This window comes from Lipophrys pholis (genome assembly GCF_963383615.2).
Source record: "Lipophrys pholis genome assembly, chromosome: 2".
NCBI classification, from domain to species: domain Eukaryota; kingdom Metazoa; phylum Chordata; class Actinopteri; order Blenniiformes; family Blenniidae; genus Lipophrys; species Lipophrys pholis.
The window spans coordinates 7,613,181-7,632,034 of NC_137636.1; the positions used below are offsets into that span (position 1 = coordinate 7,613,181).

An 18,854-nucleotide genomic window follows, 5' to 3' on the forward strand; every position below is an offset into this window, starting at 1 on the left:
AATTTGGTAACTTCCTAAAGAACAGTGGTTTAAATATTTCCGACTATTTTTGAGGTTCCTGAAGACAATGACGTCACACAAATGGCGGACGGTGTAAACAGAGGCAGCAGCAGCCGAAGTGTAACTCGTCTCTTTTAAAGATGTCCAGCCTGGATTCTGAGCGGCTGGACAGCCTGGAGGGCTGGGTGGCCGTCAAGAGTAACATATTCGAGGAGAACGAGCAGTTCAAGCTGGGATTCATCGTGCAATGGAGCGTCATCGAGTGCAAGTTCGCGGTCACCTGCCACAACCGGACGTTACAGCGGCAGAAGCGAAAAGCCGAGGTTCCCGTCGGAGACCCCCAGATGAGCTGGGCCGGGCTCTTCTCCGTCAGCGACCTCAAGCACGTCCACCAGCAGTTCACCTGCGTGGCGGAGGTGCTGGGAGCCTGCTTCCCGGACCTGTCGGAGTTCGAGGCGGGCAACATTTGGGACCTGCTCTTCCTGAGTCGCAGGGCGAGAGCCGAGGACGACGACGACGACGAGAGAGACTACGACACTCCGTGTCGGAAGCTGGAGAAATACTTCAGCACGGCCATCGACGTCTGCGGGAGAAAGATCGTCCTCGACACTTTGTTTGTGCAGGACGAGCGAGATGTGGAGGAGTACTTTGAGAATCTGCAAGAGTTCAAGAGGAAGACCATGCAGGAGGAGATGGCGAGGGCCAAAGGTCACCTGAGACAGGTGAGGGGAGGGAGATGATCTGATCTGATGGGGGAAAAGAGATCTGATCTGATGGGGGGGGGGGGGTATTTGATCTTATGATGGGAGACCACAGTTAATGCTCTCAATGCAGGCAACACAACAATCTGAGAGTTTTCATGCCAACCTCGTGCACATTGAAAAAGTAAATGACCACAAAAGTCTCAGTCAAGGCAGGACAAGAGCAAGGAAAGTATCACACGGAGCTGCAGGAAGACCTCTCAGAAACATGAATGTGTAAAAACACACATTCTGCACAACGACGTGACTAACAAATGCTTAAAAAGACATAGAAGGACACACAGAAATGGTCACTGACAAATCCAAACAGAACTCACATTTCCACAAAGAGATTCTAACAACCACAAGGAGTAACATGATGGTAAAAAAAATAAGTGATCTTTTTAAGACAAAAGAATATATAAAAAAATCACAACCACAAAAAGATGGAAAACTTCTTCAAAGAAACACAATTTAACCACTGCAGCTTCATGTTGGTGTTGTTTTGTTTGGTCCATTTTAAATGAGTCATTAGTGTTTGTTGTTCCCTTTTCTCCTTCTCCATCTTCTGCCAATGTGCATCATTAAAGAAGTCTGGGAGGCTTTGTTTTTCTACATTTATAAACAGGAAGAGGTCAGTCCTGGGAAAGGGCTCTTTATTCCCCTGAAGTTTCAAACAGCACAGTGCAGGACTAGCACCACACAGTGGTGGTGTAGGTCTAAAAGCAGGCCTACTATGACACAGCAAACTTTGTGTATTCCACTCAAGCTGCAGTGGTTTTGTTTTATCTTTTGCTTTACAATCAGTGACTTTGCTTTTTTTCATAATCGACATCCAGGTGCACCTAAAAATGACTATCGTTGATTTTATGTCTGGACTTGTCACGTATGAACCAAAAGGTTTCTACATAATAATGAAAGTTAATGGAAGTAATCAGCTCTTACCAAGTTTGTAAACTACTTCGAGATACTGGCTTTTTCCTGACTTATAAGGTAATATTATAAAGAGTAAAGCATAATATTTCTCAAAATATTTCAATTTCATGTGTAAAAGGCATTTAGAATATAGTGAAATAAATTGAAATAGGACAAAATTGTATTCCAATTTCTTTAAGATGTAGATTGACTTACACAAGTTGAAGCTGCACGTTGAACTTTTATGATGGTTACACCATCAGAGAGTCAGAGAGTCCGGAGACTTTTAGAATAACTCTATTTTGAAACACCGCACCAAAAGCAGCTCAAGTACATAGCTTGTGCGATAATAACAGTTCTACAAAGTAGAATCAAATTTTGATCATAAATTGCATTTCTTGAATCATTTCTGGTGATGTTTTCATTGAGGACCACACAGCGGTGTTGTGGTTCGTACTCTTGATTAACGCTGAGAATATCTGAAGTTGAAATCTGAGCTTGTGGGTTTGAATGTTCTCCGTGTGTGCATGGACTTTCTCTGGGCGTAGAGGGGGAAAAACAACCTCCCTGAAGAATAATAATGATATGTTTTATCATTTCATTTTCAAAAGTCAGAAAATGATAGCTGGAAATGAGCCCAATTGACATGTGTTTTTGTCTTTCGAATTCCCAGTTGTTGCAGAGTCACGGCAGTGCTGACCGATTGGTTGTGCTAATCGGCATCTACGAGGAAGAGGACGAGGCCTACCAGGACCTTGTAACTGTTGCCACCACCTTCTTCCAGTATCTGCTGCAGCCCTTCAGAGACATGAGAGAGCTGGCCTGCCTTTACAAGCTGGAGATTCTGGTAAATACACTTGTGTATCTGTAAGCCCATTCTTTAAGAATGTCTTCAATATGAAAACATTGACTGAAAGTTTGCCTTAAGTTTGGCCAGATTTGCATTTTCACACATGTACTCAGTAACTTATAACCAAAATATATTGTTTGGATGTAACACATTTTATTCAATGATCACTGAAAGCTTTATTCCAGTTTTATCTTTAAATTATTAAACTCAGCCTCTTAATGCAGATTTCTTTTACTTTTGTGATTCAGACTCATACTGATGCATCATCTGACACAGTTTAACGTATTTCTGATATGAAATGTTATTTTCTACTGCAGGTTGAAGGTTTGACTGTGGCAGTGAACGGTGCAGAGATTAAGCTTATTTTCTATTCCTACAATATACAGAAACACCCTAAAGGCCTCGCATGTTTTGAGTGATTGGCACCAGTTGTCCGTCCACAGGAAAGCCTCCAGTCTCATTCTAAGAAGGAGTGGCTTGTCCTCCAGTCCCCTAGTTAGGGGTATTGGAGTGTCCCTAGGGAGATTGTTGAACCGAAGTTTCTGGAAACACCTTATATGTGACTGTGTGAATGATGGTGACTGTGACTAATCATGTAAAGCACATTGAGAGTGCTGAAGTGGTAAAATGTGCATCATAAGTAAAAAATCCATCGATTTCTTGTACCTGTGGGGTCCAAATAGAACTTTTGCATTAGAAGTACTACTTGAGGTCTTTATTTGATCACTGAGTTTAAGGCTGTCCTGTTTGTTCTGTAGAAATCTTTGGAGTTTGAGGATTTGGGGCCTAAGAGAATTGAAGCTCTGGAGAAGGAGGCGGAGGAATGGAGAACGAAAGTAGACGATGCAGTCGCTTCAATTCAGGACATCACTGTCACCTACTTTGCACAGACGTCAAAGGCCTTGGCAGGTATAAGTTGCTGTGTTTTTTTCATTATTATGACTATTATGATTATTACTTGTGCACAGATAATTTAATCACTTTTTTGTATCATACAGGGTAGAAAGGGCAGCGACTGACAAACGTATATTGGCGTGACATAACATACAGGAAGTTAAACTGTCCCGACTGAATACACTTCATTGAGTTCATTCAGTTTTGAGACAAACGCAGTGGATTTCATTTGCTGTCCAGGTTGATTTTCATGGATGTCTATAAAACATAAGGAATGTAGCTGAATTTTACTGCCCTGTCTTCATGGAAGTTTAACCTAAATACCCGTTTGTCTGGGAGATGTGTCTTTTTGGCATTGTAAACTTTTTCAATGAAATATTGCTCCTCCCCATCACTCATCGGGGCCATCAACAACAATGGCTCTTTTGTAACTGATGAATTTATTTCATCCACATCTTCACAGATCCACCGTCGAACATATCAACATTTACAAAGTAAACGTTCATAAAAAAGAGAATGCAATAAAATGTGCAACTTAACATGATATACAAGTCTTTACATACCTCGCTGGCTGCATAACACCTCATGAAGGGTTGAGTATAGTTAAAGAAAAAACTCTTACCTTGGAAAATGAGGAAAAATGTCCTTTACCACAAAAGTGCAAATGCTAAACTTTGCTACTTCACCTTGTTTTTCATACATGTGAAACTTGTAAAACAGTCTGATGCACAACACACACCAAACATTAGTTCCTAAGTGACATTGTTAGAAATTAAACATTATCACCCAAACAAATCACATTAAAAGATGAGAAAATAAACAATGACAATAAATTGTATCTCACTGAATAGTGAGACATAAAGATAAATGTTTTTGAATCAAAGTAGTAGAAGTGGACGTATGGAGATCAGACTTGTGTGTGTGTGTGTGTGTGTGTGTGTGTGTGTGTGTGTGTGTGTGTGTGTGTGTGTGTGTGTGTGTGTGTGTGTGTGTGTGTGTGTGTGTGTGTGTGTGTGTGTGTGTGTGTGTGTGTGTGTGTGTGTGTGGACATACACACACACTGTATGTAGTGTTTGCGATGTGGACTGATTTAACTTGTCCTTGCTTAAACATTCAGGTATGTTGAAACAGATGGAGGAGGACAAGTGTCGTTTTGGACCTGCTGCCTGGGCGTCTGCAGTTCCTAGACTGGAGAAACTGCGCTTCCTATTGGCCAAAGAAACCCTGCAGCACATGAGAGCAGCAGAGATGTGCCTGAGTCGGAAAAAAGACGGCGTCAGAGAAAAGGTGTGTGTGTGTGTGTGTGTCTCGTGGTGTTTCCAATAACTGGCAAAGCTTTTCAAGTGATTTTATAAATAGTCAGCAGAGTTCACGATGGCGCAGAGCGGTGTGACACAGTTGTAAACTTCAGTTATCATTCACGATTTGTTTCAGTGCCAAGGCCAAGGGAGCTTTTGTAGTGATTGTAAGTCTGCAGGGATGTGACACAGTGCGACTTGCTCTCGTGTATCTTTCACTTGGTATTCCAGTCTGATGTCAATCTCTGACTGCTTTGATCTATTTATAAAGCCCCTTCTAAAAACACAGAGAATCCCCTTGATACAACCCTAAAAATGTGCATGCATGCATAACTGAGTGTTTCTGTGTGTTTATACAGCATGTACTCAAAATGTGCCAACCTTATAGCATATATTATCCAACACAGTGGTTGTGTTGCTCTTAGCAGAGAATTCCTTGCTGCTGTAGGGTATCGTGCTGCGTGTGTGAGCTCTTTTGGAAGAACACCTTCACTACCGTCACCTACATTATTCATCCGATTAAGCTTTTTAAACATCGGGTTTGCGGATCCCGACAGAATCTTCCACCGTGAAATCAACATGAGCTTTGCGTAGACGGCTGTGCGCGAGTGTTTATAATGAGATCAGTGAGCTGCACCTACACAAAATCTTTTGCTGGTGGCAACGTACCTCAGTGATTCTGTGGAGCGCACCAGGTGCCTGCGGATGTCGCAGCATGACACGTTCACAAGTGTTCAAGTGTGTGTGTGTGTGTGTGTGCGCGTGTGTGTGTGTTCCAGCTCTGGAGTTGATATCCAGACAGTCTCTGTGTGATTCAGAATAATTCAAAGCATTTAAGGGCACGCATTTCCTTTGAGTATGTCAGCTCATTAACTGCACATCAAGCACAACTCCCATTACAGCTTTAACACGACAGGTAGCAATTGGTTTCAGCTTATTTCATCACAGTACGGAAGCTTGCAGCATCTTAAGCTGTCCTGAGATGTGTTATCCATCCCAAACACCCAGTGTTTGAAAGCCAATCATATTTTGATTATCATGTTCAAGGACAATGATGCATTGATTGAATAAGCTGTCAAAAAAAACATGGCATCCCTTAGCAATTGTTTATTCACTCTTCACGTACAAAACAGAAAAAAACCCTTTAATGTGCATTATTTTGCTTTTTCCTTCTGTTGCGATGCAGCTCGGGAGCCTGACAGGCGGAGGTCAGAATCAGATGGCAGACGGCCAGCAGCAGGATACAGTGGATCAGCTGGAGCTGCAGTTTTATGAAATCCAACTGGAACTTTATGACACTAAGTTTGACATCCTGAAGAATGAGGAGCAGCTCCTGGTGGCTCAGATAGACACACTGCGGCGGCAGATTAAAGGTACATATGGAATACATATATTAACTTTAGTATTGTATTACACTGTTTAAAAAATGTTGTGTATTTAATTTAAAATCAGTTGAGACATGAATTTAAATAATAATAAAAATAATACAACTGATCAAAAAAAAAGACTCATGTTTTCCTCTTTATGTCTCACTCTAATTAAAATGGAGTATGGTAGGCTTTAATATTATATTTGATTTGCTCCAGCAATGATCACAATCCAAAATATTTAGCAACATACCATGTCAAACTCAAAAATATACTTTACCAGCTCTCTGTTTAAAGGGTCCGGATACCTAGCCCACACTGTGGCTCAACAGACAGAGGAAATTCTTCCAGGTGTGTGTTTAAGATGGCAGGCAAGGAGATACACTCTGAATACACTTGTTAGGTTTCAGAGAAAATGTTTAGTGACCTGGATTAGATCCCAAGGACACGGTTTTATTTATTTTAACTCAGCTGGAGCAACCTGTAAGAATCTCCTGTTGGTAGCACACATCTGTTCCTTTAAATCCCTTTGAGAACACTGGAAATCACGACTGTCCAAAATGTAGTACTTTAATTGCACGATGATAAACTTTATTAAAGCTTGGGCAATGGCAAAAGCATGCAGCAATAATGCAAGTAGATTCATACAGATTATAATCATGCATTGCTTGAGTTCACGCTCTGCAGCGGCTCTGTACGCAATACTTCCTTTGTGGTTGGTGCAGCTTGTCAGCGCCTACCGCTGTGGATGAGAGGAGAGAAAGACACACTAGATTGTCCCAAGCCACTTATATCCCTAAAATATCCAATCATCGAAAAATCTAGAAATTCAGAAAACTGAAAAAAACAAAAACCTGAATACCAAAATCCAATAATAAATGGTATAATTCACAAAATAGGATGGTAAGGAAAAAATTTAAATCCCAAAATTCCGGAATGAATGGTATAATCCACAAAATAGAGAGGTAAGGGAAAATCAACTGAAGCTTTTATTCAGAGTTTGGGGCGTTTAGGAAGAATCTTTGCGTACCTGCATTGAATGTCTCTGCTCGTGACTTGGTGTTCGTAATCCTTAATCCACAAAGTATATTCCACTGGGTGTAATCCACAATAGTCATAACCACAATATGTGTAATTTAAAGTCACAAACTAGAGTATGCACCATGTCGAGCAAAATGTCATTATTTACAAGCAAATTCAGAAGTTACGTGAGTGAAATTCTTTCTCGGATTCTATATTTTGTGCTTTCCATGTCAGTGTTCAGATTCATGTTTGAACCCTGAGATGAGATGAAATCCATCCTTCTGTATTGTGCTTTACAATTTGTCTTTGTCATTTTACAAAGAAAATACAAAATACGATTACGTTAACATATTTGAACTGGCCTCAAACAAATAAAGTTATGATTGAACAGTGAATACAATAAAAGAAAAAGTGATGCTCAGAAAAATTTATACTAGTATTCATACCATTGATACATAGACTATAAAAGAGGGATAATATCTCTTCAAATCTTAATGTAAAATGAAATAATCAGCATCAAAGTATTTTCAGTTCCTCTAATAGCGTTTTTGTAACCGTGTGTCTGAGTTGCTTCTTTCTCCTTCGCTGCTGCTGATGTTCCCAAATGAGTGCAGTCAACGGACCAAAGTATAGACCCTCTATTGAACCCCTGCGGTAGATTTAGCTTTGCATTTCTGGTCCTTACATCATCCCTACAACTCTCCAGCAGCTTCCCGTGTTTCTCCACTCAGGATAGCGTTGTTCCCACGATTTAGTCTGGAGAACGAGCCCCTCACAGTCCTGGTGCGGATGTGTACTTTTTTTATCGACTCAGCAAGATGGCCCATTTCTAGGCTATTTATTTATGGAAATGTTTTATTGGACTGCATTACCCTGAGAGGTGTCACTAATATTTTATTCAACTCTCCTGGGCAGAAATTTAAATCATACTGTACAATCTAATGCAGCACTACACTTTGCATAGAGCTGATTCAACACTTCTGACACCATGACGATTATAATTACAGCTTCCTATAACACAGTATTACACCCCTCGACATTATTATGGATTGGATTGCATCTTGCTGTTCTGTGTTTCTCTGCCAGTCTTTGTGTTGTCCGGAGAGCGTTTACTTTAGGGAAATGCAGCAGTTTGTTCATCTAAATATCTTTCTAATTGGTTCTCGTGGGACTTTGGGTGTTTGCTGCACCAGTTGTGTGGATGTGAATGCAGTGTGTGTACCTGTCAATGACTTTGGCTATCTTTACTTTTACAAGTTTCAGGATTTTTTCCCAAACCGAAAAACTGCAGAATTTCTGCCACCACAAATATAGTGGGAAGGCAGAGAAATGTTTGATTTGCCTCAGTTTAAAGGAGTTCAGGCAGCCTGTCTTGGGAAGAGAAATACTCAGTAGGCGAGGGGGGGGGGGGGAACTCAGGACTTTTCTCCTGTTTACAATATATGGATTTATTATATGAGAAATTTCTGGTTGCTGTAGAAAAGTTTATTCAGTCTGGACTGACTCAGGGTAATATGGAGACCACATTCTGCATCAGCCCGGGTCACATGAGGCTCCCAGTCTTGGTGACCCGCAAGCCAATTTCTGAAAGTCAACACATTTTTTGGTTAGGCATGTTTCGAGAAGAAAAAAGTCACTTCAATTACACTTGTAAATACTTAAGTTACAACTGTGTGTACAGTAAAACGTTGTATTATCTTGTTTTAGTGCACACTATGTGTTTTTGTTATATAGCTATAAAATCATCATAGTTTTATGCTACAGGCACGACAACTTTGGTTGACACTGGGATGAGCTCGGGGTCACAGTGAGAACCATCACAGAAAATTTAATGGAGTTTAAATACATACCACCAGAAGTTGTGATGGACTTTTGTCGTGGTCATTTTGGCAGACAGGGCCACTGTAAAATATCTGTCTTCTTTAAAAAGTCAGATTGTCTGTGACTGTCTCAATCATGTGATTAAGTATTTGCTTAACGTCGCCTGTACATAGTTTAACAAAAGCCAAGTCTGATTGACTGATGTGCATCGGTGTTCCAGAGCTGAAGGACGAGGTGGTGTACTATGACGTGTGTGAGGATGCCGAGGAGCTGCAGAGCATGGTCCACACAGGCATTCAACACACGAACTCTCCAGCTGTCAGCCAGCTCAGAAGACGCCTACAGACCTTGGAGTCCAAGAGAGGAAACATCTGTGCACGTCGAGCTTATCTGCGCAACAAAATGGTGCGAGCAAGTGTCACTGCTATCACATTATTGTACACTTCCGCCCTCATTTTAAGTAATTCCGATGTGTGTTTTGAGCTTCTTTTGCATGTACAATGTGTTTATCGATAAAAGCAACAAAAAATTAAAATAAATAAAAATGCCATTGTTTACAGTACTAGTAATTCCTCTACCGTCTCAGATGCTGATTTTTCAAAATATGACGGTTATTGTAGCAGTGAGCATTTTCTTCTGCGTCTGGCTGCTCGTTAGTGTGATTAAACAATGTTTTATTGCTCCGGGCACAGAAAGGGTGAATGTCCCAGTTAGTTGCTCACCTATCGAGAGTCATGTGAAGCATGAAAGTTTAACAACGCTGTAGGAAAGTGGAGCAGTGAATCACAAATTCAGTCCACCTCACTCTCGAGCCTCATAGATCAGGCAGCCGAGATGCGTGGTGTAAATCAAACCTTTATGTCTAACTTCTAATGCTGTTCAGCGATGAGGAAAACCGGCTTGTAAACCCTCGCTATGACTGCTGCAGATCACCGCTGGCATTTCTGGAAAAGTGTTACTCACTCTGCTGTAGTCACTCTAAACAACAGGATGTTTAAAACCTTTTTCATCATTTTTCAAACGGTCACATTTCTGATAGCGTTGTGCACATGTCAAACTTTATTCTTGTGCATTTCTGAGTGCACTAGTTATGATTTGTTTGTGTGTGTCTTTAGGACCAGTGCATGGACGCCCATGAGCAGAAGCAGCTGGCGGCCAAGCAGAGCTCCGTAGTGTTCAACCAGCACCATCAGGTCCACCTGGTAGGTCACCACGGCAACAGGACAGCCCATAGAGACACTTGCTTACCGATGGTCAGGAGCTTAATGTTTCTTTGTCCAACCTCTCACTGTCTCCCTCGGTCCTTCGTAGAAACGAGAGAAGAGGAAAGAGGAGGAGCAGAAGAGGAAGCAGTGGGTGGACCAGGAGAGGGAGAAGACTCTAAGCAGATTACGATCCTTCAGAGAGGTCAGGCACTCTCGTTGTCTCTGCCTTTCTGCAGCTTCTTTTCAACTAATAAAACCCCTGAGACTCCCGCTTCATACCCTCCTAATTCAATAGTTCACATCCAGATTGAAACTTAGTTATTAACTGCTCACATCAGAGCGGATGCTGATGATCGCGTACTGTGCAGATGCTTCCTCGTGGTGCACCATCTTACAGCAGATCTCTGAATGATGCCATGGAAAGCTTTAGTTTTTCCAGAAAGGAAATGTTACACAATATTCTCTGAACTCGAACGTTAACTGTTGTTATTGCTCTGTGTGCAAGATGTTTGCTACAGAAATGTGATTGTAGCCACTGTAATAGTGTTTCCAGCAGCGATTACTCGGATGATGTTCCAGAGATATGACAGATGTTCAGCAGAGGTTGCGCAACCAACCATTTCCTGTCATTAGTTTTTGTTTTTGTTTTTTTACAGTTAAAAAAAAACAAAACAAACTGGCTTTGAGTCATTATGACAGATTAGATTGCACAGCTTCTCACTGGCAATTAGAACCATCAAAATGGGTGAATGTTAAATAAAGCCAAAAAAATTCCATACATAGCAAAATACAGATCGCACTCAAGAGCAATAACATTTTCTCACAGATTAGTTTTTTTGGTGGTAAACTATTTCAAGTAATATTATGGAGCAATATTTTTGTATTAAGCAACAGTTGGTATACTTTAGTATGATAAAACTCCTCCACATAATAGTAATAACTTCACAGTATAATGTGACGATAAACTAATAGTAGGGCTATTTGTGATGAGTAGATTTTGTTATAACATTGCTCACAGGCACTAAATCTTATACCATTTGGACAGCCTGTTTGTTTCACTATTAAATGGTGCCACATTTGCAGGGAACATGCATTTGTGGGATGTAAGCAGAGCTGAGTTTTGTTGGGTTGAGCTCATGAACAATTTGCCAAATCTTCTCTGCCAAAACCTAAACTCTTTATTTTAATTTATTTAAAAAAAAATTTTATTAGCTATTTGGATGATTGCGGTCTGGAGAAATAAGTCATATTGCCAGTTTTTCTACACAACTTAAAATCTTCCTTATGTATTAATCTTTCCTTAAAGTGTAATAATGCTTCACAATATTATGAGATGATATATTACCAGGGTGAATACTGTGATACTAGTCCACTGTTTTCAGATGTTTTCGAGGAGTTATTCTTTAATAAACTGTTCTTATCATTCAAACAAGAAAATGACGGCAAACTAAATGTTGATATTGTGTTTTCTCAAACATTGTCAGTCAAAATGACAAACACGAAATCTCACCGCTGCTGGTGTTCCCCTCCGGAGGAACTGTCATGACTCTGGTGGCATAACGCCGTCAAAAACGAACCGCTTTTCACTACCTTGGTTCAGGACTAAACCCCCATAAATACTGTGTAAATGCTACTGTTAATGTTATTAAAGCCATTTATCCAATCTTGGCTTTCTAAAACTCTAAAAAAGACTGTAAACTTGGGAGACATCAGCCCAGTTCAACACATCAGCATTGTCATTATGAGGATGTCATCATGCTGACTTATTTGTTCAGCTCAAACACCACTGTGCTGGAGTACAGCCTCAGAGAGCGGCCAGCTTGGCTATAGACTCTCAGGATCTGACTGAGACGGGATGAGGGATTCACAAATAAAATGGAGAAGAGACGGTTACAACTCAGCTCGTAAAAGGAATGAAACTCATCAAATAGCCAAATGTTATTAGTGTTATGAAGTAGTTTGTTTTTATTTGCAGTTAAATACAGAAACGCAACAAAAGAGGATTCAACTCTTTATTTATTTTGTTCTTTCAAAGAAGAGCCATCTTAAAGAAATCAAAAACGAAAAGTGAAAATCTCTTTATCGCTCCTCATCCTGTCAGCCAATAGGAACCGCAGACAAAGAAAGTCTGGGTGTGTGATAATGTATTGAGCAGTAACGACGGTAGACCTGGCTGTCGCTCCCAGGTGGTAAACTGCTGTGTGGAGGCTGCACAAACAGATCCATAGTCAATAAGTACAATCAGCGCATGACTGCAGTTTCATCTTGAAACCAAGTTTTTTGATTTCTATATGTTGGTTGTTGCCCTGGTGGAGCACAAAGGACACACACAATGTAGACATTTCAAACGGCGTAATACACCAGAGCAGAGGGAGGCTGCAGCCACAAATACAAAGTTTGAATTTGAAGCTCAGAAAAAGACTGTATGTGACTCGGACAAGCTTCTGTTGCTGATGCTTTAATCTCTTTCCCTGTAAAGAAAACATTTGTTTGAATATTTAATGTGGGAAAAAAATATGTATTTCTTTTTTGCTGTTGAAAAAATGCTGCACCTTTTTTCTTATTCCGTATAGTTAAAAATGAATCTCTTTGAAAAAAAGAAAAAACAATTATTGTGAAGTGCAAACTGTATACGTACTTATCAGACTGGTTATTCAGAATAAACTGACAGACATTGTATACAGTTTATCCTAAAGTATATTATGGCATGACTTTTCGCTGTGGTGGACATATTGCATCACTTTGGACTCTTCAAGTTTCCCCGGCAACAGACGTCTCGCTTCTTAAAATCTGAGACATCTTTTAATTTTCACCGCAGTCACTTCCAATAAATCAACCGTTGGAAACCAGTCAGAATCCGCTAACAAGTCAGAAATGACTCCATCAGTGAGTTCAGTGATGGATTCAAAAATAGCCGGTGCTTCCCCGCCCAGAATGGCTCCTGAGTGATCATGTTTCATCACAATATTAAGCTGTTGAGTGGTGTCTGTTCTCCTTTGAGTTTTCTGAAGGCGTAGGCGCTGATTGGCTGATTCGCCTCCTGTCAGCATCATTAAATGTGTGTTTTTTTGATACACATCCGCCTTTGTCACTTCACTTTAATCTCATGTCACTGTGAGACCTATTTAAAAGAAAGAAGGATGAGAGCATCATTGTGTGTAGGCGTTGTCTCGTGTCCGTCGTCTCGCTCGTGGCGTTTGACAAGATAATGTCCTGGATTCTCAAACGACTTCCTTTTTCTCTCTCATGTTTTTTCTGAAGAAGCGACATGGCCAGTATATCCTGAAAACCCCTCAGTCCAGGACGTCTTCTTCAGAGACCCCCTGTCCCTCCCAGCCGCTGTCCATCATCAGCCTCGGCCCCTCCGGAGAACCACCCGCCTCCATCCGTCCTGCACCCAGACGCATCAAAACGCCCAAAAGACAGCAGCCGAAAGACATCCCTGTCCATATCTACTCTGCACCGCCGCCTCCATCAACAACCTGCCTCACTGCTCCTCCACCACCACCACCACCTCCTCCTCCTCCTCCTCCTCCTCCTCCGCCGCCGCCACTGCCTCCTGCCGTACCTCCTCCACATGTCCAAGCTTCACCTCCCTCCGAGGACGCACCGCTGCCTCTCAGCGAACAAGAGGCCCCTCCGTTTCCAGCCAAGAACATGCTCAAACAGAATATAGGTGAGATCAAATACGTGCTGAGTAATTCAGTGTTTTCTGTTTGCAGAAAGTGCAAATGGATTGGGGGATGTGAATTTGTTTGACTGCAGGAAAGATTGTGTTTGTTTGTCCACAGATGTGTGTGTGTGTGTGTGTGTGTGTGTGTGTGTGTGTGTGTGTGTGTGTGTGTGTGTGTGTGTGTGTGTGTGTGTGTGTGTGTGTGTGTGTGTGTGTGTGTGTGTGTGTGTGTGTGTGTGTAAGTGCGTGCGTGCGTGCGTGCGTGCGTGCGTGCGTGCGTGCGTGCGTGCGTGCGTGCGTGCGTGCGTGCGTGCGTGCGTGCGTGCGTGCGTGCGTGCGTGTTTCTGCACATAGTGTTCTGTCCTAAATTCCCATCTTCTCCCACAAGGCCAGAGGAGGCCTTTTTACCTCAGTTGTGGTCCTGCTGATGCGTGTTCTCCGCTCCGGGGAGACGCCAACGTCCAGCACATCTTGGTTTTGGCGAGCTCGTGTGTAAACGGAGGTCATTTAAAGGATGTTGGCTGTAATGATGTTTAGTCACAAAAGCTCTGTGCAGTCTTGTTTGTTAGTGATTTATTTCAGCAGGTCCATCAGCAGGAGAGGTCATCTTACAAAGCTACGGAAAAATCCATCCTTCTTTTATTGTGGTAAAGTTGTGTGTTCTTTCTTGTTTTCCTGCAGGAACGATGGATGAAGTTTTGGCCTCGCTGCAGCGTGGACAGATCAAACTTCGAAAGGTCCCCACAGCTGGGACCGCGACGCTCGCCGAGGACCCGAGAAGCACCCTGATGTCAGCCATCCGGCAGGGAGTCACGCTGAAGAAGGTGAGGTGTTCATTTAATGGCCGCCATCAGCTTTTTGCAGGTATGTTGCATCAGGATGCGCGTCGGTCGATAACAAGCAGGAACATTGCAAGAAGGAAAATCACAAACAATCCAACTGGGAGCAAGTAGATTATTTAACTGTCAAATCTCTGGCTCAGTGTGTTCACGGGCACAAACTGCTTGAAGTATTGATCAGCATATGAAAATACATTCTTACACTGCACAATTTAGTTGTGTTTGATCATTTGATTTTGAATTACACTGACCAGCAATTTCTCAGAAAATACAGCTGTTGTTGTTTTATTTATGTTGATTTATATGAATTTATAGGAATCTTTGTTATATACAGTAGAATCTGTACTTAGAGACTGGAAGATTAAAATATTTTTTTGCAAAGAACTAGTTCCATTCTTTGTATAGTACAATTTAGTTTTCCTGTCGAACGTACGAGCACATTTTATGTTTTTCCATGGCAGTCAGGGATTTTCAGCAAACTTTTTAATCATGCAATATTCCCCTGAAAGTGACCGTTCCTGACGTTCTTCATATTTGTTCATAATTCAAAACTTTTTATCGAAGAATTTATTTTATATTGATGTTAGTTAACATGAAGTGAAATGTTTGAGCCTTTCCTCAAAAGGCAGCCAAGTTTGGTCCCTTTAAATATGTTTTATATAAATTTTATAAGTTTGATATAAATAATGAGAACGCCAAACACCCTGTGAGATATCTGATTATATATTTGACTCAGTATACTATACACTTTGTCTTCACTACATATACTTATGACTTTAACATGCTTGTCTTTTAATAAGTATTACTGCTTGTTTGTAGATCGGAATATTTTCAAAATGACTTGTACCTGTAAGTTTGATAACTTATATCACTTACTGATATTTCCTACTGGCCAATTTATTTTTATGTCATCAAACTAGAATGTGTTAGCTGGAGGTGAAGCTTGTATTTGTATACAATCTTTTTTTTTCTTCATGATTTTATTTGTCAATAGAAGAAACACAATATTAACATTCACAATGGAGTTGTACTCTTTAAGTGTCTCTGTTAAACACTAAAGCAGGAAAAAGGGTTCTGCCCGTTTAGAATTCAAACCTGCACTTTTATCGCCTCCACGTCATATCAGAGTCGTTTTTCTTCCGATAAACAACATTCATGCCAACATCTTAAGTTGGAACTATAATTGTAGATGTCCAATTTTACTAAAGCTTCGGGGATCTGAGCGGAAGTGCTCCAACTTCAGCCAGCATCCATTGTTAAAGGTTATAAAAGGGTACATTTCTTATAGTGCCGCACAGAATCTGAGCCCTCGTGTTTCCAGCAGTGAAGTAGAATAACTGTCACTCAGCTTTATTACTTTTTCTCTTTTGACGACTCACCCACGTGTTAATCATGGACGATGCAGTTCGCAGGCTGTTTCCTTGACATTTATTCATTTTAGAGAAAATTGTGTTTCATTGATGAAAATAGTCCACGTCTGCAGTAACGAGTGAGAAGCAGCTGCAGGAGGCGACGAGCAGCTGCCATCTCAAGTCATGAACATGATCTTACTCGTCAATGTGACGCGATCGCGAGGAGCCTCTGCCCTGCGTGCTTGAGATGCTCTCCTGCCTCCGACACGCGCATGCTTCCAATGACTGAGATGTCGTCAAACTCCACAGAAGCCTGAGGTTTTGCAAAAACTACAAGTGCGACGCATATCTATATCATGAGAGAGAGACGCAACAGATCAAGTGATCGAAATGTGTGATGTGGCACAAGTTTCACGGTAGATTCCTTTCCTGAGGCAACGCGAGCCGAAAGGAAGGTTGCTGCCTTGCTCAGAGACATACAGCAGTGAAGTGGATTTTTAACTGGTGAGATTCCAGTTACAAAGTCATTTTCCTAAATTCTCGGCCGCGACTGTCCTCCCAGAGTCCAACCAATATCTTCTGCTCCATCAGTCTGCAACTTTAGGATCGATAAATGAGTTTAAGGACGGATGGCTTGAAGCAGAGTAGAGGGGAAGTGATGCAGTGAATCAAGTTCTCATTAATGTGACGTCCATCAAACACTTTGCAGCAAATTATATCGAAGTTAGCTCACAGTGTTGGAGACTTCTGGTGGCCTTGCTGTGTTGCTCCTTTTCACATTTGGTAGTTGCTTTATTTGTTTGTTTTTACTGAAGAATAAACAAATTTTTTAGTGAGCAAAAGTTCACCGTGACCTCACGTTTGAATCATATTTGTAAATGTCCCGCCAGAACAAGCTGCACTTAACGTCTTCATTATGTACATTATGTGTGTCTTTTTTAAATGTCACTTTGCGACTGGTTTGAAAAGTCATGCGGTCGGGAGGCTGTGATTCTAGATCCCGTCAGGACCCAGTCAAAATGTCAGCAGTTGATATTTTCCCCTGTGAACATTTTGATTTGTTAACTCGGTGACATTGACATTTTTTTGTTTTGTTTTTGTTTTGTTTTGTTCTGTTCTGTTCTATAGGTGGTTCCCGTGCGGCCCGAATTCTCGAGCTGCAGCAACAATGAGCTGGAGCGCAGCATCAAAGCCGCCATGCTGAGGATGAAGAAGGTGGCATCCGACTCGGACGATGAGGACGGAGGCGACGAGACACAGAGCGCAGACTGGGACAGCTGAGGACAGTCTTGCATCACCCCGCTCTGTTTTTTTTTTTAAAAAAAGAAAAAGTTTATTCACTGTTGTGAGCTTCAGCTCATGCTGCTGCCAAATCTCCACCGAGAAAGCTGCTTCTTTGACGGTGACAGGATTACGCCTCTGCGGACTTGAACGCCGCCGCACTGTAATCCCGTCGCTCTTCTCTTAGTCGCCCCTGATATGCTGTAAAATCATCCAGAAACGGCTTCAGCCCAACTAACTAGCGTTAGAACCAGGATAAGCAGTTGCCAGTTTGCACGAAAAGTCAAAGCGGGCGTACTGAGGCGCTGTGTGGGCTCTCATTAAAAAGCAGAGCCCAGCAGTCGTACTGTACTACAGTGTGTAAATGATTGAAATTCTTCCAACTCTTGTGTCTGTGGGGTTTTTTTATTTTTATTTTGGAGACTCTGGCACAGCAGGGAAAGCCTGTGCTGCAGGCAGGAACAACTACACTACACTAATTCTGCTTTTTCTCACTCTGCTGAGTGTAAACTCTCTTTTTGGAATGTAATGAAATCCCTGCAATAGTTTTTTTTTTTTTTTTTTTTTGAGATGACCCCCCAAAAGGGCTACGACAAATGTAGGTCTGCTTGGTTTTTGCTCTTCATATTACCACCGAACAAAGAAAGAGATGCATTGTGCAGCAGTGTTAACTATCTACAGCGTCAGTGTTTGTATTTTAGGGAGTTTGGTTTGTCTCAGTTGAGCGTGAATGAAGGATCATTCTTCTTCTATGATGCCATAACAGAATGTGAATATTGGATTATTGGATGTGTACAACCTCAGTTCAAAAAAAAAGTTGAGGCACATAATTGTTCACCGTAAACAAATGCAATAGAAATAAACCCATAGGATATTCCTAATGAAACACAAATTATATTTTAGTATTTGATTGAAAATATTGGCTCATTTGGCCATTTTTGGACTTGTCTCTTTTTCTTTTTTAGCTCATGATTTTAATTGTGGAAGTTTGTCGTTTATAATCACTGTTGATAAAAACTTGAAGGCCGATTGTTGATGTTCTTTGTACTTTTTAAACCTGCGACACAGAGCACTCGACTTACCTTCGCCTCCTCAAAAGACTGCACACAAAACTGTCGGGCACAAAGCGTCAGGCGGTTTGCAGCGAGTGCAAGTTGAGCCGTGAGATAAAGGCCGAGGCTGACACACACATGTACTGCTGGGCTTTAATAATAAATGAAGACATGTCAGGTCATCAACATGAAATGTTGGCGATTTCTTCCCAATTCAAAATTTATAAAGGCCTCGCACATCTTTGCCATTTGGATCGCTCACACTTCTCGCTGATCTTCTCCTGTCGCGTCGGCTCTGCCCGGGCCGCCCGAACGAAGCGCCCGCGTTCTTCAAACACGTCGCATCACCTAGAGAAGCGACTCGTCAAACCCGGGCGTCTGCGCTTTGCTGGATTTGTGGCCCACGACAAAATGATGAGTCATACTGTGATATCCATCCTGGCAGCTCTCTCTCTCTCTCTCTCTCTCTCTCTCCTGCAGCGACGTCTCAGACTTCCCTGGCCAGCTGTGATCGACTTTATTCAGCTTTGTGTGCTTTAGAGAG

At 41.6% G+C, this 18,854-nt stretch overlaps 1 protein-coding gene across 1 annotated transcript; it reads left to right on the plus strand.

The window, feature by feature from the left end:
* Nucleotides 1-56: 56 nt before the first annotated feature.
* On the plus strand, nucleotides 57-18,494 carry whamm (WASP homolog associated with actin, golgi membranes and microtubules). Its single transcript, XM_080493595.1, has 11 exons — nucleotides 57-722; nucleotides 2,329-2,502; nucleotides 3,264-3,414; nucleotides 4,517-4,686; nucleotides 5,884-6,070; nucleotides 9,129-9,313; nucleotides 10,024-10,110; nucleotides 10,220-10,315; nucleotides 13,375-13,789; nucleotides 14,468-14,610; nucleotides 17,106-18,494. The coding sequence occupies exons 1-11, from the start codon at nucleotides 141-143 to the stop codon at nucleotides 17,256-17,258; spliced, it is 2,343 nt and encodes a 780-aa protein (XP_080349721.1). The 5' UTR covers nucleotides 57-140; the 3' UTR covers nucleotides 17,259-18,494.
* Nucleotides 18,495-18,854: the final 360 nt, after the last annotated feature.

What these genes read in the sequence shown, in the direction of transcription:
- whamm (XM_080493595.1), top strand. Translation starts at nt 141, where the DNA reads ATGTCCAGCCTGGATTCTGAGCGGCTGGACAGCCTGGAGGGCTGGGTG. An exon ending in TTTACAAGCTGGAGATTCTG is followed by an intron (nt 2,503 to 3,263) that starts GTAAATACACTT and finishes TTTGTTCTGTAG; the next exon opens with AAATCTTTGGAGTTTGAGGA. An exon ending in GATTACGATCCTTCAGAGAG is followed by an intron (nt 10,316 to 13,374) that starts GTCAGGCACTCT and finishes TTTTTTCTGAAG; the next exon opens with AAGCGACATGGCCAGTATAT.